The 22988-nt window shown below is 37.3% G+C and overlaps 1 protein-coding gene across 4 annotated transcripts in view; it reads left to right on the forward strand.

The window, feature by feature from the left end:
* Window positions 1-22988, forward strand: part of COL14A1 (collagen type XIV alpha 1 chain) — a 257258-nt gene that overhangs the window by 70870 nt on the left and 163400 nt on the right. For all 4 annotated transcript variants that reach the window (XM_032252681.1, XM_032252674.1, XM_032252687.1 and 1 more), the window contains exons 7-14: window positions 42-161; window positions 1641-1805; window positions 6128-6289; window positions 9062-9213; window positions 10332-10461; window positions 12016-12161; window positions 14937-15066; window positions 19198-19337. In XM_032252681.1, the coding sequence (XP_032108572.1) occupies window positions 42-161; window positions 1641-1805; window positions 6128-6289; window positions 9062-9213; window positions 10332-10461; window positions 12016-12161; window positions 14937-15066; window positions 19198-19337 (1145 nt within the window). The remainder of the gene's footprint in view (window positions 1-41; window positions 162-1640; window positions 1806-6127; window positions 6290-9061; window positions 9214-10331; window positions 10462-12015; window positions 12162-14936; window positions 15067-19197; window positions 19338-22988) is intronic.

Raw genomic sequence — 22988 nt, forward strand, 5'->3', positions numbered from 1 at the left:
GATCCATTATTCCTGGTGAGTGTCCTAATCCTTTTTTCCAGGTCTTGCACAGTATAGTGGTGACCCCAGAATAGAATGGCACTTGAATGCATTTAACACAAAAGATGAGGTGATTGAAGCGGTCCGAAACCTCCCATATAAAGGAGGAAATACACTAACAGGTATGTTTTGTTTAATCCATGTTATAACAACATATCTTATTGAAAAATAATTGTATTACCTCATTTTCCCATTTTGTAAGAGTTATGTTTTAATGAAACTAGCACTTAGGATTCTTTGATGTTTGTTTTTCCAAACTCAGCATTGAGTAAAAAGCTATGTATCTCATTCCTTTTACCCTGTGACTACCATGTCCCAGGAAGGGCTTGGTGGGGCTAGCAGAAAATGAAGCAAGCCCTGAGACCAACAGAGTGGAGTAGCTGTCTAACCTTTGCCAGCTAATCTCTTCACCACTTTTCTCCTCCTGCCATCCTCCACCCTGTATTTAAATAAAAACAAATTTCAAATTTCTTCTTATTTTCAAAGAAGGTGTTTTCTATGCCCATATTCTACAATCATTAGTTATTATGAGAATAGCACGAAATAATTTTTTGAAAAGTCAGGATCCTCTCCGTTAATAATAATATGGATATTTGGCTGACCAGTATTTTTGATGAATGATAAATATAAGAATATTTACATTATATTCATTATGGCACAATCACAAGGGGTTTGTACAGATTTTAACCTTGGGACATGCTGCAGGCTGAGCATCCCAAATCTGAAAATCCAAAATGTTTGAGTGCCAACATGATGCTTAAAAAAAAATGCTAATCGAAGCATTTCAGGTTTTGAATTTTTAGATTTGGGATGCTCAACCAGAAAATATAATGCAAATATTCCCAAATCCCAAAATACCTGAAATCCAAAATAATTCTGGTCTCAAGGATTTTGAATAGTGGATATTCAACCTGTATTGCCTACCACAGGTATGTATTATAGATGCTCAGATAAAGCAATGTAGATGCTATTATTGAAATTTAGGTAAATCAGTAGAATCCTAATCATTGCTTTGCCAAATTGAGGCAAAATCTGGTGGAATTTTTGTTAATGTAGCAAACAATTTATTAAACACAAATCCTGTAACAATATTGCACCATTCCTTATTTTTTTCTGGGTGGAAAGTGTCATACTTAAAAGGCAGGAGTACGATTAATGACTTTAGATTTGTCCCTTCTACTCCTAAAAAAACAAAGAGAGGGATTTTTTCGTTCTTTAGAATATCGCAAACAACATTGAAAACCTAATGATAACACACTACCGTGTGAGTATTCTTGCTTCATCCTAAATGTTGAAGGTTCAGATATGCTTGTACACACCACAAGATCTATTATCATCCATTGGCCATGAATTCAGTGTTCTTTATAAATGCTAGTTTCTGAAAGAATGCAGTAGTTAATTATTTTCATTACCTTTATTCCAGTGGATTTTAGTTTCTCACTGAATCTGTGAAGGACAAGTTTATTAAAAAAAATGAAGATTCACATGTCATAAAAACTCCTGTGAGTCAATAAGTTACCCATCTTGTGGTTGTCTTTTGAAGAATTAAGAGACTTTTTATTAGAGATGGTTGGTGTTTATTTTTCCTTGTTTTCTCGAAGGTCTTGCTTTGAACTACATTTTTGAAAATAGCTTCAAACCAGAAGCAGGATCCAGGACTGGAGTATCCAAAATTGGCATTTTAATCACAGATGGAAAATCCCAAGATGACATAATTCCACCATCTAGAAACCTTCGTGAGTCTGGTGTAGAACTGTTTGCCATAGGTATGTATTCTTTATAGTCTTGTTTCAACTAAGAGAATGGACCCATAACCATTTAAAACAATATGTGATGTGAAATGCACTTCAGTGAAAGCCAGGAGACCTGAGCACTTTTGAGTTTTGGCCCTTGTCAACCAGCCCTGTGATCTGAGCCCAGCTTCCTTACATTTAAAATGGGAATGATGCTAGCTGTCATGTATCCCATGGTATGAGGATTTCTAAGTGAGGTGTGATATATAAAATGTTGCAAAAAGCATAAAGTGGCATGCAAAGGTCAGGTACATGTTTGTTACTGTTTAATAAGTCACCACTTTCTCTTAAAGGTCACTTTATAGCTATCTCTTTCCGGATAGTACAGGAAGAATCCAATTTATCATTTTCAAGGAATTAGGAACCTGCAGCAACTTAGAAAAGACACAAAGTTCAAGATTTGCAGTAGTTCTTATCTGAAACTAACCCTTTATAAGGTATCCTTTTTGTGTGGAAAAACATATACATATCACACATCCAGAATACAAAATATTTAGATGATGCAACTTTGCCGTTGATTAAAATGTTAACATTTTCTTTGGCAATGAGAAGGTCTTCTATTTAGTAGAGAACAACAAACTTTCTCAGCGGAGAAAATGCCTGATTCCCAAGCAACACTGAAATACAAACCAAAATATAACAGCAAATTCCTTAGCAGGGCTCTGAAGACATTTGAAATTGGTTATTATGAACGGTCCCTTTTATTATGTTTTACATATTTAATTATTTTATTTGTGATCAGTCTTTAGCCCAAATCAAATGCATTTATCTTTCTGCATTTATCAAGAATATGGTGCATTTTTCTTTTGTGAACTTTCCATGAGATAATTCTATCAAAAGAGTACTCTCTACCCTGGTGTTACAGACCCAGTTATAGTCGGTGTTGGCATAAAAAATACTTATTTCAGGGTACTATTCTACTCCTATGAAATGGAACTATCCAGGGAGAAGGGGCCATGGAATATGTGTTTTAAAACCATGCCCAGATCTGTACCTTAAAATCATTCTCCAGGGTTGAGCTATTGGTAAGCCCACGGAAATATCTCCTTTAAATTGGTAAGTTTCCCTCCCTTAGAGAAACATCCTAAAAAGTTTTCCTATTTATATATATTTTTTTCATCAGAGGATGTTTTGGATTATTTTTTCAGAACTTGTTTCCTGCTAGTATGTAGCCAAGTACAGCATCAGAACAGCTGCAGAAGCTGTGGATACTATGGTGTTCCCTCCTGTCTCTTTTGTAGGGATGCTACAGCATCTCTAAGCAGTGAGTTCCCAGAGGTTCATATTGAATCTTCTTCCCTTTTTCATCCTAATCCCCTATCCCAGTGCTTGACACTTAAAAAGCATCCAATAAATGGCTATTTAATAATTTAGTGCTCTAAAGAATTTCTAAGATAGCATTATTACCCTTAGTAGTAAAAATAAAAATGTTCATGAAAGATACATATGAGAGAAATATGTTGTTATTATTCAAGTAAGTGAAGTGTATTATCCTATAGTAATACAGCCATTACTGCTATGTTTTTCCTTTACAGAAGAAAGAACAAAAGAAATCCAGGGAAAAAATAAAAAAATGTATTATGTTCGAACTTTGTTTTGGTGAATTACAACCTTGTTATTTTATGTGCATGTGTGTGTGGTGTGGGGGAGGTAGGTGTCATAGCTCAGTGGCATGCTGTAGTCAGCTCATACCAGTTTGCAAGAGCCAACTGTGCACATCTCTTCCCAAGTCTGAATCCTGTGACCTCATATTGGTAGTTTGGAATAAGCTATGGTAGGGTATTTATTCTACAGAAAGTGACAAACGCTACAAATCAGGGCAGAAAGCTGGCTGTTAAATATTTACCACATTTACCAGCACACCCCTGGAATTTAAATGGGCAATAAATGAGTTTAACTATATGGTAACTTCACTCCTAAAGATGAATGTGAAGTTGGTCTTAGGAGTTGAGTTAAATTTGCTTGGCAGGAACATTTCTTACCCTGGAATTTAACAGGACATCTTTTAGAGATATCAATGAAAAAAAAAATCTTCAGACTCTGTTTTAGATTTGCTACTCACAATGTGGCTTAGAGAATGCTTAATTCAAGAATTATTTGCTTACATACTGTGCATCAGGCATTTTGGAGGTTGTTGGGGTGCAAAGATGAACAAGGCGAAATCCTTACAAAACAAATTCCTCCAAAGTCATGATGACGATTTCCTCTCTTTTCTGTGCAATTGTAACAGTCAAACTATTTTATTTGGAAAGGTGAGGGAGAGGCAAATTTGGGTCTAAATATCCCAGAATATTCCTTTATAAGTCCAAACTTGTTGGTTTCAACTGAATATCACAGGAAAACCTTGTTGGCACAAAACCACTGCTTCAACATGCACTCAATGTTATATTAATTCAGATGTACATTTTAGAAGCAATTGTTTAAGTCCTTCAGGAAAGAACCATCGGAGAGATTTATTTTCCTATCCTTTTGTCCAATAAAGGAAATCTCCGCAAAAGACTTAAACTAATGGAGGATTAATTTATGTGTTTATTCTCCACTTTCTGCTCTTGTTAATGATGAATAGGTGAGTTTTTAAACAAAACTTTAAGTAAATTCATCCAGATGTGATTTAGACTTCTCTGAAAATTATCTGGAAATCAGTATTTATTATCCTGCAACCTCCTAAAGCAAATAGTTCAGAGACAACTAATGCTTTGTTACTCAATATGTTGGGGTTGAAAGATAAATTAATTGGCAGAGCCAGTCATCTAAGAAGTAATTCATGTTGCCCCAGGCAATTTCTCTTCCTTGCTTCTATGGTACCTCCTTTTAATACCCTCTGATGATGGAAACGATGAGGATTATAAAGAAATCCTCCTTGTTTGATGAAACTTGGGGAAGGGAAATCTATCATCACACCCATAAAACTTCACTTCGTACCTCTCCTTTTCTATCTCCAACATTGTTGGTAAATGTTTACTTATTTTAATGTGCAGTCTTCTGAGAGGCAGTAGATTTAGAGGAACAGTAGTTCCAATCCCATAGGTTTGGTTGTGAGGATTAAAGGTGTTATATGGAAACCACTTACTATGGTGCTTGGGGGCACAGCGAGCACACTCTTTTTTAAAGGTTCGTGTTTATACTAGTTTTTGTCCTCCTCTAGTCTCTGCTGTATTGCAGACACCCAGCTTTGTGCTTGACCTATAGTCATGGAATTCAGTAGATACTGTGGAAGGTCCAGAAATTTTCTATTTGCATTAGTAAAATTGCAGTGGTTACTAGAAAGCCAATTGTATTTGAGTATATGAAAAAATAATTTTCCCTAGATTTCTCTTTGGCATAATGCTATATAATCATAATTTCAAATGTGTGTGTGTATGTTTATATATATATATGTGTGTATATATATATACACACATATATATATATATATATAAACATATACACACACATTCATGTATATTTGTTCTAGCAATGTTTCTCAATTTCAGTAAACTTATTTTACAGAAACTTAAACCTGAAGCTTTGGTAGTGTAGGATGCTGTTTTAAATACTATTGCTTCTGCAGTATTCATGCAAAACAGAAGTTAGTTTTATGAAGTCCTCTCCCTATTAAGATGTATTGAGTAAAATTTATATCTAATTTAAAAATGATTCTGCAACTGACTTTTTCGTAAAAAGCAATCTGACATGAAATGTTTCTCTTGAAAGCGGCAGATGCTTTTAACCAAATTTAAGACTGCAAGTCCACCAGAAGTGGGGAGGGTGACTGAAGCAGCCTTTCAGATGTGGGGGGGTCCCAAGTGTCATTCATCAGGAGATAAGAACATAATCGCTTTCATCTTGTCAGTGGTACATATGCTCACTGTTCCCTTTTTTTGCTTATTTTCATTCTATATGAATAATTTGTTAAAATCAGAGCTATTGTTTTATGTTATATAATCGACATAAGACTTAGCTATATTTTTTCATTACATCCGTTTTTATGTGTGTGCATTTTAAAGAAAATTTTATATCTTTAAATGTTATATATTAATATATATGATTATATACTATAATTTTATATTTTTAAATATATAAAATTTTCAATATAATTGTATTTAAATATAATTTAAATATTATATATATATAGTGTGTGTGTGTATATATATATGTATACATATATACACATACACACACACACACACATACATACAAGTAGCAGATGATGCTTTGACTGCAGTGAAAATTGACCGGGTCAGTTTAGGCCTATTGCAGTCACTCTTTCCAAGGGGGCATAAAGGTCACCATCCTCCTGTTGTCTTTTGTGTAAGGGGTGAAAAACGCGGATGTGAATGAACTGCAGGAGATCGCCTCTGAACCAGACAGCACTCATGTGTACAATGTTGCCGAATTCGACCTGATGCACACAGTTGTGGAGAGCCTGACGAGGACCGTCTGCTCTAGAGTGGAAGAACAGGACAGAGAAATTAAAGGTAAAATGAGTGACAGAGAGCAGTCCTGTGGATGTCAGTATTACTGTGCACAAGTCGATCGTGAATTGGGAAAATTCTTTTCATTTTTCATGTTGGCTTTCCGAAGACCCCTTATTCTCCTATGACCTGAGTCATCAGAGTGGAAAAGGGAGCACATTAGCAGGTTTTGAGGGGTTGAAGGAGGGACTCTTTAACCACAAGATGATTTTCTCCATAATGTTACATTTAGATACTTTAAAAAAATTAAACTTTTAATTTTAAGATAATTATGCATTCAAATACAGTTTGTAAGAAATAATACATAGAAAGATTGTATGCTTTTTACTAGTTTCCCCTAATGGTAAAAACTTATAAAACTATATTACATCACCACGAGCAGGATACTTGTCACTGATACGGGCAAGATACAGCACACTCCATCACAAGGATCACTCCTGTTCCCTTTTATAGTCACCCTCACTTATATCTCTCTCCCACTCTCTAATCACTGAAAACCACCACTCCATCTCGAATATTTTTCATTTCAAAAATATTATGTGAATGGAGTTATGTGGTATGTAACCTTTGGGGACTGGCTTTTTTCATGCAGGAGAATTCCCTGGAAATCAATCCAAATTGTTGCATGTGTCAATAGCTCTTTCTTTTTAACTGAGTGTCAGATTCCATGGTATGGATGTGCCACAGTTTGTTTAACCATTCACACATTGAAGGACACCTGGGTTGCTTTCAGCCTTTGGCGATCATGAATCAAGCTGCTGTGAATGATCATGTAGAAGTTCTTGTGCAAACATAAGTTTTCATTTCTCTGGGATAATGCCCAGTAGTACAATGGCTGGATCATATCCCAGTTGCATGTTTACTTTAGTTTTCATTAAGAGTGGCTTTCTTGCTCCTGGACAGTGGTGAAAGTCCTGGCTCACTGCTAGGTCCCCTCTGACACCATCAGAGAGTGAAGGGGGAGAGGTGCCTCATTACTTCCAGGTAGAGTTGGGGGTCTAGGCAGGCTCTTCATGGGGTCTCCCTTGATATCATAGACAGGATTGTAGGGGAAAAGATTCATGACCATCTGTTGGGGATGAATCTCTCTTCTCTACTTGACCTCTCACACCACCCTGGCTGGCATGAGGGGGTTGGGGTGGATATTAGGGCACCCTTTTACAGCCAAGAAAGGAGGAAATTTTGGCTTCCCACTAGGCCTTTGCTGGCATGGGTGAAAGTGTGGCCATGTTTTTTTTTTCTGTGGTGTTTGTCGGCAGTAGAACAGTTATTGCCAAAAATGTTTTAAAAGTTTCAATCTTGGTAGGCTGGCCATTTCCTGGTCCTTTGCTAGAGGGGGGAGATTTTGTGAGTGATTTGTAGTCTGTATCTCTTGGTGTTTCTAGGTTGCCAGACACTTTAGCTCCATGTCTGGGATATATTAGTAAAAAGAAGAGGAACTCACCACTGGGAGCTACTGAGTCCTGTAGTTCTGCACTCACTGACCTTCTTCTCTCCCATTTTCAGTGTCTTCTTATGTTTGTCCTTTATATAACTTCCAGGGTTATACTCAGCAAAAGGAATAAAGCACGGCTCTTCTCTTTCTGGGAGCATCATGGATTTTTAGCCCTTGCCCCTCACAATATCATTGGTCTGCAAGTTACGCTTGGCTTATAGAAATGTAATCTGAGAAAAGAGTAGTATCCAAGTCTTCTTTTAAGAGTCTGGTTTTATTGGCTGCCTCTGTTGGAACCAGCGTGAAATGGTTCTTTCTGGCCGCATGTCCTTCTCTCTGTCATTATTCTCCCTTCCCCAGGCTAGATTCCTGGGGCTGGGCTGGGCATCCAAGCAGTAAGATCCTGAATACATTTCTCTGAGCTTCAAAGTGAGGCTGCTTCAGAGCTCAGCTTTTCCAAAATACTCTACATGTGGCTGATGATACAGCATGTAATGAAGTTCCCGACCATAGTTAGTGTTCAAAACAGTATTTTAAAAATTGAGATTATTAAAGTCCCTTAAGTAAGTGCCCTTAAAGGGTGAGAAATTCTAAAGTTTAACCTCTTTATTATTATTTACATATTGTATTCCCTTGCCCCCACTTAGATTTTGCATGTCCTGAATTTTTATAGAATCATTTGCTTTAACACGTGTAACCCACATACACACAATGCTTACATAGTGCTAGCTCATAGTGGGTGTTTAGTATACGTTAGTTGCTTTTTCTTTCTTTTTTTTTTTAATTTTTAGATATTAGTCACTTGTTGAATTAAAATTTTTAGTACAGAGGCTATCTTCTCTGATGCTTAAAAATACAGACTCTTGTGTCAAGCCCAGATATCAATGTCAGCTCTGATACTAACTGTGAGACCTTGCTCAGGTTAGCTAACTTCGCTGTGTCTTGGTTTTCGCACATACAAAGAGTGAACCACAATGGGAACCTGGGAGAAGTAAATGAGATGAAACTTCTAAAGACTCTGAAGGGCACCTTTCAATACACACATGCTTAGCTAATATTTGTTTTTATCATTCACAACAATGACCTCAATTTAAGAAAGTTCTCTGGAGTCAAGAACTGTCTTATTTAAGTTTGGTATCCTCAGAACTTAGCATGCTACCTGGCACCTAATAGACATTTAAATGCTTGAATGAACAAATGGATAACTGAATCAACTTATCTAAAGAGAAAAACCTTACAGGCAGCATAAATCCATATTTATTTCTGTCTAATGGGATGTCTTAGATTCGTAAGAAATAACTTTGGGTAAGAGGTTTACTTGATGTGTTTCTTTAATTTAGCCTCAGCCCATGCCATCATTGGGCCGCCTACAGAGTTGATTACTTCTGAAGTCACTGCCAGAAGCTTTATGGTTAACTGGACTCACGCCCCAGGAAATGTGGAAAAATACAGAGTTGTGTATTATCCTACCAGGGGTGGAAAACCAGACGAGGTAATAAGGAGACAGCATTTTTAAGCCATTCTTTTCATTCTCTCAGGTCTTCTACAGTAGTGAGAACAGGCAGAAATATAAGATTATTCTGTCACAGACATTTTAAATAATTTGACTGAAATACATTTCCACTTGTTCACATTGTTCTCCCACATCTCTGAGTTGTAGCAATTACATCTTCTCTCGTGTCTCCAAATAACACTCAGAACTGGTCAGGTATGAATTTCCAATACAACTTATTTTTCTTCTTAAAGTTAATAAGTTCTAAAGTTAAAAGTTATCAGTAGCTAATTATCTGGCCAGGACCCCTTTTGCTATTTGTGCATTCTTTCTACTTGGAAGTGGTCTGAGCTTTCTGTCGTAGTGAAGTCTGTACATTCCAAATTACGTGGTCATGTAATGCACTAGTCCTCCAAGGCTTGGAGTTTGCTGGACATTTATAGGGATTAGTGCAATGGAAAAGCCATAATAAAGCAGCTGTGGCCAGCATTTTTTACGGCTTGGCCAACATAGGCGAGAACACCTCTTGCCACGTGATTGGATCCTTCTCATTTCTTACCTTTGATACCACAGTTCACAGGGAATGTGTTAAAACATGATGAAATTCCCCTTTCTTTTTGTTATTCTAACCTCTGATTGACCTCAGCATATTTCACAATGTTCTGTATTATGGTAGGATTTATGATATTTTTTAAGTGTTAGAGAAGTAGCTTGTGGAGTCTTAAATCATTTGGATCAAAAAAAAAATCTGACCATTTCCAATGATTCTTTTATTTTTCATGACTAATAAATCTTTTAAGTGCTTCCCAAAGCTTTATGGAAAAATATCATGTTTACTGTTATTAAGTGAATGTGAATAGGATAATAATTAGCCTGGCATTGACACAATTGTTTCTATTAGATGTGAACTAATAAGGGACTTCTGGACAGAGTCCATAAAAGGCACATCACTTCATGTAGGAATTCAGAGATAGTTGACTGCTACAGTGGAAAGGAGGATGTGACACAAGCAAGAAAGTATTCAGTGAAATGTCCTTACTAGAGAGATTTTCACTTTTTGATTTCAATTCTGTGTATAAGATATTTCATACTCATTACCCAAACTGTCCTTTAAACAGGTGGTGGTAGATGGAAGTGTATCTTCCACGGTGTTGAAAAGCTTGATGTCTTTAACTGAATATCAGATAGCAGTCTTTGCAATATATGCCCACACTGCTAGTGAAGGCCTACGGGGAACGGAAACTACACGTACGTATTTAATTCTACCCCACTTCTAACTTTGTGGAGCGCTGCTTAGGCAGCCTTTCTTGCATTGAAATTCTGCTCAGGTCGTGTCGATAGCCATCCTGAATCACATTCGTAGAAGACATTTGTCATGCTATAGGTGGTACCGGTCCATGCTGGAGCTGTAGTCTTGCAGATGCTACATCTTGAAAAAGATGTTATAAATCTCTGATAGGCTTAAAAGCAATCTCGGTGGTGAGGAGTACAAAAAATTCATTCATTTATTAAATAAGTATTTAGTAAATGCCTATTATGAACCAAGAACTGTGCTGAAATGTGTGAGTAGAAGTCGAGAAAAAACTCCATAGCTCTCCTGCCCAGTAGAATGACAAGGAAATTATGTTACTGCTATCTTTATGGTTCATATCGCTGTAGGTAAAACAAGCTTCTGAATACTAATAATTCCCTCCCTGAGTAGGATCATAATAATACACACGACAACATATACACATAACATACACGCATGTGCGTACACACAGAATCATGAGAACAGATAATATTTTTAAAAAAGATCAAACATTTTGTAATCATTTCTAACTTTAACTGAGTTCCTATTACATGTGAGGCACTATGCAAAATTGCTCTAAAAAATCTGCCTCTGATAGAACAATAACAGTCTTCTATCAGATTGAGTTAACTTGGTAAATAGTTTTAAGTCAAAAATAAATGATTTTGTCTCATTAGATTATGATATACCATATTTACCAAATGCCCTCTACTTATATCAATATTGTATTAGCATACACCATATCACTACTGGGTATATTAGTCTATCAAGACTAATCACAATGCATTAGGCACTGTGATTATCACTCTTTATACTTTGTTGAATTTATCCCTAGCAACAATCTGTCAGATGAGTGTTAATGCCCTTACTTTGGAGAAATATTTTAGTGACAATCCCTATTCGCAAGGATGTTTTAGTGAGCCTGGGCAACATGGTGAAACCCAGTCTCTATAAAGAATACAAAAATTAGCTGGGCATGGTGGCTCACAGCTGTGGTCCCAGCTACTTGTGAGGCTGAGGTGGGAGGATTGCTTGAGCCCAGGAGGTAGAGGTTGCAACCAAGATTGCACCACTGCACTCCAGCCTGGATGAGAGAAAAAGAATAGATCTCAAAATGATGAATGAATGAATGAATGAAAAAAAAAATGTTTTAGTGTAGTAGGGGATGGGGATGCAAACCAAAGACATGCAAACAGATTAGTGCAATGAAGGGCTGTAAGCAGTTCCATAGATGTGTGTACAAGGAGCTGCAAATGTCAGTAAAGTCCTAAACTTGACATTGTGGTTAGAAAAGTAGGTAGGGCCACATTATGGAGGATCTAGAATCATATTTGAAAACAACAATGTTTCCTGTTTTTTCATCAGCATTGTTTAACCCAGGAACTTGCAATTTATTCTTAATCCCTTTCTCCCTTCCCCTCAAATATGGCCAATCTCATTTCTTGATAATTTCGTTTTTCTCAAAGACACATATGTAAGCGGCTGAACAATTTTAAAAACATCTCTTGCAGTTGCTTTACCCATGGCTTCCGACCTTCTACTGTATGATGTGACTGAGAACAGCATGCGAGTCAGATGGGATGCCGTGCCTGGAGCCTCGGGTTACCTGATTCTTTACGCTCCTCTAACAGAGGGTCTGGCTGGGGATGAAAAAGAGGTAACCACCTGCTACCTACTACAGTCCTAGAATAAAATTTTATTATAAAAATTTAATGTATAAAATTTAGAAAAATCAGATTAGCAAAAAGAAAAAACATCACTTGTAATCCCACCACCGAGAGATAGCCATTGTTAACCTTTAGTTAAGTCTTTGTCAATGCATTTTTAATGCAACAAATGGAAATGGTTTTGTAGCCTACTGTTTTCATTTTATTTATTGTGAATCTTTTTCCATGTCATTAAAGAATATTTTACAAAGTCATTGTATACACCCATAGTATTCTACTATGTTGGTTTGAACAGGTCATGTTTAATCCTGTTAAACCATGGACATTTAGATAGCTTGCTATATAAATAATGCTTTTGTGAATATACCTAAAATACATCTTTGCATAATTGTTTGATTATTTCCCTAGGATAAATTCCTAGAAATAGCCGGGCGCGGTGGCTCAAGCCTGTAATCCCAGCACTTTGGGAGGCCGAGGCGGGTGGATCACGAGGTCAAGAGATCGAGACCATCCTGGTCAACACAGTGAAACCCCGTCTCTACTAAAAGTACAAAACGTTATCTGGGCATGGTGGTGCATGCCTGTAATCCCAGCTACTCAGGAGGTTGAGGCAGGAGAATTGCCTGAACCCAGGAGGCGGAGGTTGCGGTGAGCCGAGATCGCGCCATTGCACTCCAGCCTGGGTAAAAGCAATAAACCTCCCTCAAAAAAAAAAAAAAAAAAAAATTCTTAGAAATAGAGTTTGTTTTTCAGGGGGGTAGGCAAATTATTAGGTTTATACACAGTATTGCCAAATGGCTCTAGAGAAATGTTATATATTTTGCTATATGCGGTGCATAAATGACTGTTTTCTTCATATACACTGAGTTAAGTTTTTTCTTACTAATTTGAGTGGTAGATAAATATACCTCATTGATGCAAATTTTTAAAATTTATTCCATTTTAAATGATGAAGCTTTGACCTTCGAATGACTTTCAAATATTTTAGTCCTTATTCTTAACACGTAGGGGACAGTAGCGACAATGCAGACATTTAAGGAATGAAAAGGATGTGTATTGACCAGGCAGGTGGGGTTAATAAGCAAAGCAGTTCAGAAAACTTGATTGTCTAAAATTGTATACAGCCTGTCCCTGATGACTGAAATCTTTAGGGTGAAAATATGGTGAATCTGAGTATCAAGAACAGAGTATTAGTGATGTGTGTCTTCTTATTTCCAAGGCTTAGATGGCTTTTGCCTATTTGAATTTAAAGTCGATCTAAATTATTTTGACAAAAGAGAGATTTACAAATGGTGCTGAGAAGATGGTCAGCCTCTCTATGAAAGAGGAAAAAAATTAAAGAAATAGTTTATAATCAGTAAATTAGCAAAAAAATGTTAAAGTCTTATAATACTGTGTATTCATAATCACACAGGAAGACAGTCACTCCTGTAACTGCTGGTGGTACAGCTGCTTTGGAGGATATTTTGAAATAGTTCATCCTGTTGAAGATATATACTATTTTTTGGAAATGTATCATAGGGAAACATCTTGCAAGCATTTTTCAGTGCAGGCACTTGGTTGAAATAAAACATTGCAAACAACTAACATGCCTCTTAATAGAGGGATGGAAAGCAGTGGTATATTTATAGAAAAGAATACCATAAAGAAATTCATGATGTCCACTCTGTCCTTGTAGATCAACATGGATAAATCCCAAAACATATTAACACAGAAAAAAATTGTATTGATATGCTTCCATTATGTGCATTGCTAAACATACAGGATCATATATTGTTAATAGATATGTCTATACACATACAGAACTACAAAAATGCAGCAGTAAGATACACGTCAACCTCAGGGTGTAGGTGGTGAACAGAAAGAATGAGAAAGACCTTTTGTTTTATCTGAATGTATTAGTTTTTAAAAAAATAAAATCTGAAGTTAATATGACAAAAATTTGATATTTATCCAGTTTGAGTAATGGGTACATTGGTGTGTATTATATTATTTTCTGTATGTTTATGTTACACACGTTGAGATAGTTCAAAATTCAAAATTTTAACTCGATGATTAACAGTGGCAGTCTTGTGCCTGTAGATTTTTTTTTTCTTCCAAAACATAAAACTGTCCTATCACTCTGTTGTTACACAACTGAGAATGTTGGCTAGTTTGACTGAATCCAAGGGTCAGAAAAGGTGTTCAAGAATCAAAACAGCAAATTGCCAAGTTGGGTGTCAGGGTGAGTTGATCCCTTCTGAATACTGGAAGTAACTTGCAATTCAACGGCATGGATTCCCTTGTTGAATGGGGCCACAAAACTGGCCCAGCTTCATTGAGTTTGAAGCAAAAACTGGGCATCTGGCCAGAGCACTGGTTAGAATTAGCCAAACAGTGAAAGATGCCCACTTGGCCTTGCCTCCAGCACACTGGCCTGGAGCTCACAGTCTCTAGAGAACATTTCTGATTCAATCCCACCCACCCTCTCCTGGGGAGCATATACTCAACATTGTTATTCTGGCTGCAGTTGCCGTTTGTCCAGATGTAAAGAGTTATCCTCACAGCTCACATGGTACTTTTCGACTTATATGGTTCCATAATATCTGTTCCTAATATAAAATGACATGGGACAATTTGAAAATTATGACTGAAGCCTGTTTGATGAAGGGGTTGTGAGGAGACTAAAGTCTTATTCCATGAAGTCTCACCTTTGTTCAGATCCACACTGATCAGCATTAATAATATGCATTGGCAAATGATCTAACAACATGTGTTCTTTTCAGATGAAAATTGGAGAGACCCACACGGATATTGAATTGAGTGGGTTGTTGCCCAATACAGAATACACAGTCACAGTTTATGCCATGTTTGGAGAAGAGGCCAGCGATCCTGTTACGGGACAAGAAACAACACGTGAGCAGCCCAGCCATTCAGATGAGATGTTGTAGTAAAAGCCCACATGAATGTTGGGATTCTGAATTGGAACTACTAGTTTAGGTTGAAACCTCTTAAAAGCTAATTGTCATTTTAAAAATCTCATATTCTATTTAGGACAAGGAAATGTGTTTCTTATATCTTATATTATTATGAATGATATGGATGCTAGAACTGAAGATTAGCATCCTCTAGATAACTCCACCTGTGTCTTTCTTTGTCTAAATTCAAATGTGGGTCAGAATATAGAGGGAAGAGTGTAGACTTTGCAAGATAGCAGCTGAGATGGGAATCTCAGCTCAACTCATATTTTAGCCAGGTGACAATGGGTGAGTGATGTAACTTTTTTTGATTGTATAAAAGGAGGAACACTAATCTTATAGCATGCAGTTGATTTAAGATGAAATACAGTAGTATATGTGAAAACACTCAGCACATTGTTACTGAAGATGTTTGTTTTCCACTCATTTTAAAATTAACAAACCTTTTTTCCTAAAAATCTTTGCTATCTTTATCTGAGCCTATTACTATTGTAATTTGTTTTTAATTGAGTAAAAATTTTATCGGTAAGGCTAATTTTGGCTAAATATAGGGAATTCCTAATACTTTTTGGGGAATGTACGTATTTATTTTAAAAATATGAGATAAATAAAATATGACTATGGCATACTAATAATACTTACCACATACTATTAAATTATGGCTCTGTTTATGATCTTTTGAAACATAAGAAAGTACAGGGAGACTTGGGGTCTTGCTCGTGACTTTTCTCCTAGAAATGGTGGGAGATGAATCGCACAATTCTACAATGCCTTTCTTTTTAAGATTCTATTTGGGGCCGGGTGCGGTGGCTCAAGCCTGTAATCCTAGCACTGTGGGAGGCCGAGGCGGGTGGATCACGAGGTCGAGAGATCGAGACCATCCTGGTCAACATGGTGAAACCCCGTCTCTACTAAAACTACAAAAAATTAGCTGGGCATGGTGGCGCGTGCCTGTAATCCCAGCTACTCAGGAGGCTGAGGCAGGAGAATTGCCTGAACCCGGGAGGCGGAGGTTGCGGTGAGCTGAGATCGTGCCATTGCACTCTAGCCTGGGTAACAAGAGCAAAACTCTGTCTCAAAAAAAAAAAATATATAAAAAAAAAAAAAAAAAAAAAAAAGATTCTATTTGGGAAACAAAATAGAAGTTTAATGATAAAGAAGTTTGTACATATCCATTCTTTGTTAGTCAAGGCTGTGTTGTTCTTGTTCTTTAGAGAAAGACCAGTGTAATTAAAACGACAAAGAAACAAACAAAACTCTGGGAGAGCCCAAGAAAGAGAAAGAAAAGAAATGAATCATGCTAGAAAGCGTCTACCACAAAAGTAAATTCTGGTACTCTTAACCATTTGAAAGAGAAGCTTTCCCCAACAGCTCATCTCTCTTTCACTCAGAGTGTACACTTCTTTATACTTATTAAAAATATGTACAACTCCATCCCATCATGAGCAAAAAGGTCCTAAAAAATGATATCCTAGATACTTGTTCTTGAGACTGGCATTTTTATGTACTAAGTAAATTAGACATTATTCCATCATATTACCAAATGTAATGGAATTCCAGAAAAATTTAGAGCCAAATGTGCACACTACTTAGTTATATTGCTTTTTTTTTCTTTTCTACACTTTCTCTCTATTACTTTAATTATTAAGAGAGTCACTAACTCCTATAAGATCTTTATTGTCAAAGAATCAGTATGTATTGAATTAATGAAAGATCTGGACTTTGAGGTTAGGAAACATGCTTCATGTATGTGGCTGGTAATTGTCATGATTTGTCTTCAAATCTTTTGCTTTGCTGGCTCTATCAGCACTGAGTCAGTGGTGTGAAAGAGTGTGATCAAGAGAAGGAAACACAGAGGAGAAATTAGCATCTTGGTTAATATCATGGGCTTTGGAATCAGTTAATCAATTGCCTAGGTTAAACTCTAATGCTCTTCTGTTCCTACTAACTGGGACCTTGGCCAAGTTACTTCAATTTTGTGATCAATTATAAGGAGATAATTGAAACTCTAACCTTGTATTCTAATATAAGAATTTAATAAAGTAACATATGCTCTGTGTCAGACTGATAGAAAACACTCAGTAAATGTTAATTATTTTTACTATAAACCTGTATAAAGCTCATGAAATTGTCAAAAGTTATGGACAATTGTTAATTTTTTTAATTAGAAGGGGGTCCTTGAAGAGGTTCAAAAAGCTGTATTGACTGTTAGGAATCTGCAGAAAGACCAATACCTCTTTAATTTTAAAGCAATAGTAAGATGTTTATTGTTATTTGTCTCACAAAGCCACTGTAGATTTATTCAGGTCAAATAATTATCCACTGATTCAATGAATGTCTATTGAGTACTTGCTATATTTGGGGTAGATCTGGGAACAAAATGAAACCAAATTATCTAACCCCCTGAAATTCCAATATACTGGGGGAGAGGGACAGCAAATCAGAAATATATAGTGAAAAAAATACAGCAAAATTATCAATTATCAAATTATAAATTTCAATTATCTCCTTATAATTGATCACAAAGAAGGAGATAGGTATAATGGGGTGGAAGAGCTGTTTTACATAAGATGATCATAGAAAGCTTCACCAAGAAGGCATATGGTCAGAAACCTGAAAGAGGCAAAGAAACCAGCTATGAGAATATCTGGGGAAGAGCCTTAAAGGCAAAGAGAAGGCAAGTGCAGTGACCTACATATGAGAATGCATGGCAGGTTCTAGTCACAGCTAGTGGCATGGAAAAGGCATGGAGTAGTAGGATATGGGAACAGCGAAATGGCAACAGGCCAGTCATGTAGGGCCATAAAGACCATTCTAGGCTTGCTGCAGTTGCTCATGCCGGTAATGCCAGCACTTTGGGAGGTCGAGGCAGGCAGATCACCTGAGGTTCAGAGTTTAAGCTCAGCCTGACCAACAAGGTGAAACCCTGTCTCTATCAAAAATACAAAAACTAGCAAGGTGTGGTGACACATGCTTGTAATCCCAGCTACCCAGGGGGCTGAGGCATGAGGATCACTTAAACCTGGGAGGCAGAGGTTGCAGTAAGCTGAGATCTTGTCACTGCGCTCTAGCCTGGATGACAGAGCAAGACTCTGTCTCACCAAAAAAAAAAAAAAAAAAGATTGTTCTAAGAACTGTGGGTTTACACTGAGGGAGTTGGAGCCATTTGGAAGGTTTTGTGCAGAGGAGTGAAATTACCTGGCTGACATTTTAAAAGAAGCACTCTGGCTGCTTGCTCAAGAATAATTATATTAATAGTAGGAGGAAGATGGAAGTTGGGAGATTGGCTGGGAGACCGTGGCAAAAATCCAAGCCCAGAGGGAATAGTGGCTTCCACTAAGATGGTAGCAGCGGAGGTGAAGAGAAGGGGTCAGCTCTGGATACATATGGAAGGGATCATATCTGGATGATGGGTTAGAAGTGGGTTGTGAGAGAAAGAGCAATACAGATGGCTCCAAGGTTCTTGACCTGATCAGTGGGAACAATAGAGTTTCCATTTGCTCGGAGGGGAAGATTGAGGGAGGAGGGAATAGGGAAAGGTATCAAGAGTCAGTGATTCCATTTGGACCGGTTAAGTTGGAGTTGCCTAACAGATACCAACGTGGAAATGGCAGATGAGCATATCATTTTATGTGTGGAAAATTGTGGAGCTGAGAAGTACAGTGACTTTGCCAGAGTCACATGGTAATTGAGTGGGCTAGCTAAAATTTTATTTCAAGTTAATTTTTTTTAATCCATTAGATTTCTTACTTATATCAGGCTTGAGTGATAAGCACAGAAAACTTACCTAAATATTATTTATCTCTAACCATATGTAACTTATTACTGCTATTTATTCTCTACAAAGAAAACTTTTTCCTTTGCTAATCAGAGAACATTATTGATTTTTATGAGACAATACACTGGTTATTTCAGTGTTATTACAAGTTATTATCTGGATGACACTTTTCATATGTAAATAGTTTAGAAGTCAAAGATGCAGTTTCTTTGATTTCTGGAAGTCAAAAGGTCCTTTTTACATGTATGTTATTTGACATTTTAATTATTTTCTATTCCATTTACTGCCAAGTGGCTTTAAGTCCACCAAGAAACCTGAGAATCTCCAATGTTGGCTCTAACAGTGCTCGAATAACCTGGGACCCCACTTCAAGACAGATCAATGGTTATCGAATCGTATACAACAATGCAGATGGGACTGAAATCAATGAGGTAAGTTCTGGAATGTAACATATCTTTTAGGTGGTGGGGTGCTAGTTATTTATGGCTACATAACCAATCATCTCAAAGCCTAGTGGCTTAAAATAATAGTAATTATTTATTGTCTCATAGTTCCTGTAGGTCAGGAATTGGGGTGTGGATTGCAATTATCCTGGAGAAGGGAGAGGTGCTCCCCTGTGAGGTTAGAGCCAGATAGTGGCTGGAGCCGGAGCCGTCTCAATGGCTTCTTTACTCATGTATCTGGTGCCTGGTCTGGGGAGACTGGAACAGCCAGGAGCTGCAGCAGGTCTCCATATCTCTAATTCGCCTCTTCACATGATGCCTTCAGCATGCAGCTTCAGGGGAGTTGGCTCAGGAGTCCCATAACACTTGTCCAAAGAGAGAGAGAGAGCGCTAAGTAGAAGCTGTATCACCATTAATGACCCAGCCTCTGAAGTCACTTTATATCACCTCTGTCACACTCCTTGGTATGAGATGTCACCAGCTTTGCCCAGATTTATAGGTGGGGAGAAATACAGGTCCCACCTGTGGTGGGAGACATGTCAGTCACAGGATAGGAGGAGCATACAGAGAAGAAGATATGCAGTGATGTGGCCGTCCCTGGAAAATGCAGTCTGCCACAGGGAATGGGGTGGGGAGGATGTATGTTCATGGAAGCATTGAGCTAGAAATAAAGTCACTGTTGTCTAGTTCATCCTTCTGCTTTTAAGTAAATTGGTATCTGAAAGGCTCTAGCTAGATAAGCCTAAATTTAACAAATAAATAATTCAAGTTTTGTCTAAGAAGTACTTTCAAACAATGGTACTTGTTAAAACCCATGAAGATACAGTTTATTGGACGCCATGACTCATACTTTCAAAAAAGCGTTTCCTTGGAAATGTGTTTTAGCAAAATAGTGAGGTTATTTTTATTTTATTTTCCCTAATCTTGGTCCAGTAAGCTAAGACAAAGAGGGAAGTTTGTTAGATTGAATCATTTCTATTTTCTGACCAAATAAAGCAAGTGTTTTTACATGCAGAGACAAACTTTTTTCTAAAATTAAAGCCTAGCAATATTTTACAGAATGCATCCTGTAACGGACGGGCTGTAAGTACACATTTGCTAACATATAGAAATAATGTTCAATATCCTTCATTAAACCTTTGTAAATCTTGAGAGTAAATAACTCTGAAGAATCATTGGAAGAGTTGCTTTGTTTTTGAAGATAGCAGCCTGGAGCAGTAAAAAGATTGAAATAAAAAACACTAAGCTATAAGTGTCTCTTTGTCACCAGTAATACATAAACTACTTTCCCAAGGGTTGTAAATTCAGCTGTGTAGGAGGATGAGGCAGATACTATAAATGAGTGAAGCAAGCTATGAAATCTGTAGAAGCAGACAACACCTGCAAAGAAATACTCCCATGTGTTTTTCTTGAGGCTAACTTAGAATAAATATCCTTTGATATTCAGTCTCATTCTGTTACTCAGGCTGGAGTGCCGTGGCACAATCTTGGCTCACAGCAACCTCTGCTTCCTGGATTCAAGTGATTCTCCTGCCTCAGCCTCCTGAGGCTGTAGCTGGGACTACAGGTGTGCTTCACTGTGCCCAGATAATTTTTGTATTTTTGGTAGAGATGGGGTTTCACTATGTTGCCCAGGCTGGTCTCGAACTCCTGACCTCAGGCGATCCACCCACCTCGGCCTCCCAAAGTGCTGGGATTACAGACATGAACCACTGCTCCCAGCCTAAGGGAGCAGTGGTTCCTTAGGCTATATTTTGTCTTCCCATTTTGGGGACATGAATGCAGAAAGAAGAAATTATCTGCTGAAATAAAGACAACAAGCAAGACCAATGATAAGTGATAATGGACAATGAGTTTCAATGATAGGGATACTAGGGACTGCTATGATGGGAAGTGTGTGCATCCAAGACACAGCCAATCTCAGCTTCTACTGATTCCTGCTGGATAGAAATCCAGGCAGGGTCTGCCAGATCTTAAGAGTCTTGGAGAGACACCAGTGATTTCTATTTTTATGTAAAACCTACCAATTTAAAAGAGTTGACTCATTGAACAACCAAAATAACATGACTGTATTCACCAATAAATATTTGTTCATTGTAGAGCATCCCCCTTTGGTAATAATTTTTAATGAAACAAAAACAAACTTTCTTATATATCAGTTATATTTATAAATATAATTATATAATAAAAATTATAGCTGTTGTCTCAGTCCATTTGGTTTTCTGTAACAAAATAGCTTTCCTGGGGAACTTTTCTTTCTTTATTTATTTAGAGGCAGGGTGTCTGTCACCTAGGTTGAATGCAGTGGTGTGATCGTGACTCACTGCATCCTTGACTTCACAGGCTCAGGTGATCCTCCCACCTCAGCCTCCCGAGTAGCTGGGACTACAGGTGCCTACCACTGTGCCTAGCTAATTTTTGTACAGATGAAGTTTTGCCAAGTTTCCCAGGCTGATCTCAAAGCCCTGGGCTCAAGTGATTCGTCTGCCTTGGCTTCCCAAAGTGCTGGAATTACAGGAGTGAGGCTCTGTGCCAGCTTGGGAAACTTAACAACAACAGAAATTTATTGTTCACAGTTCTGGAAGCTGAGAAGTCTAAGATCAAGGCATCTGCATCTGAATTTGCAGGTGTATTCCTCATAGTTGGAGCTTTCTACCCATGTCCTCACTTGGTGAAAGGGGCAGACAAGCTCCCATGGGCCTCTCCAATAGTGGCATTCGTCCCTTATTACCTAATCATCTCTCAAAGACCCCATCTCTTAATACTACTGCATTGGAGATCAAGTACCAACATATGAATCTGTAGGGGGACACAACCTTTCAGACCATAGCAGCTGCTGTAGCTTCTTCTACTATTTTCTATTATTTGTCTTTGCAAAGTGTTGCCCCAGACCAACATATTTGTTGAGAACATATGTTTGGGTTTTTTTGGTCGTGTTTTTCAATCCTGGGGAAGCTGCTAGAATTAGCTATTTCTGGTAAGTTATGTTTGGTAAAACTGAACATAAAATATGAGAAAATGGACTATGAATGAAGATTTCAGAAAATTTTATTTGAGTAAAATGCATAAGCATAAGCCATGCATGGATTTTGTAACACCTGTTTTGACTGGGGTGTGTGTGTGTGTGTGTGTGTGTGTGTGTGTGTGTGTGTTTTCTCATTTCTTAATTCATAGCCATGCTATAGATACTTGAGCTTGCTGGATATGTATCTTTTATTAAAGTGAAGTATTACTTTACCTAATTTTAAAATATATAATTTTAAGGATGAATATTTCTATTGGATTTTGCTTTAATTTCTATGAATTTAAGTTTCTATTTATAGACAATGTAACAACTGGGTTTTTAAGAAATCCTCAAAAAACATTCTGGAATGAACTGTAAAATGTCTCAATTAAAATCTATTTAGTACCTAACATCCAATTGATTATTAATGCTTTTGCTTTACACTCAGTATTTTTCTGCTTTACTTCTCTTATCTTCCTTCTCTCGCTCCTCTTCTTCCCTCTGTCTTTTCTGCATTACCCCTCGCCTCAACTTTTTGGAGACCAAGGAAGGAAAATGAAGCACGTATTTTAATAAATGTCTATGTTGATGATGATGATGATGATGACACTATGATAATGATGGTGATGATGGTG

The sequence above is a fragment of the Sapajus apella genome, unplaced genomic scaffold (assembly GCF_009761245.1).
Source record: "Sapajus apella isolate SASKATOON/1434 unplaced genomic scaffold, GSC_monkey_1.0 scaffold3, whole genome shotgun sequence".
Classification (NCBI taxonomy): Eukaryota; Metazoa; Chordata; class Mammalia; order Primates; family Cebidae; genus Sapajus; species Sapajus apella.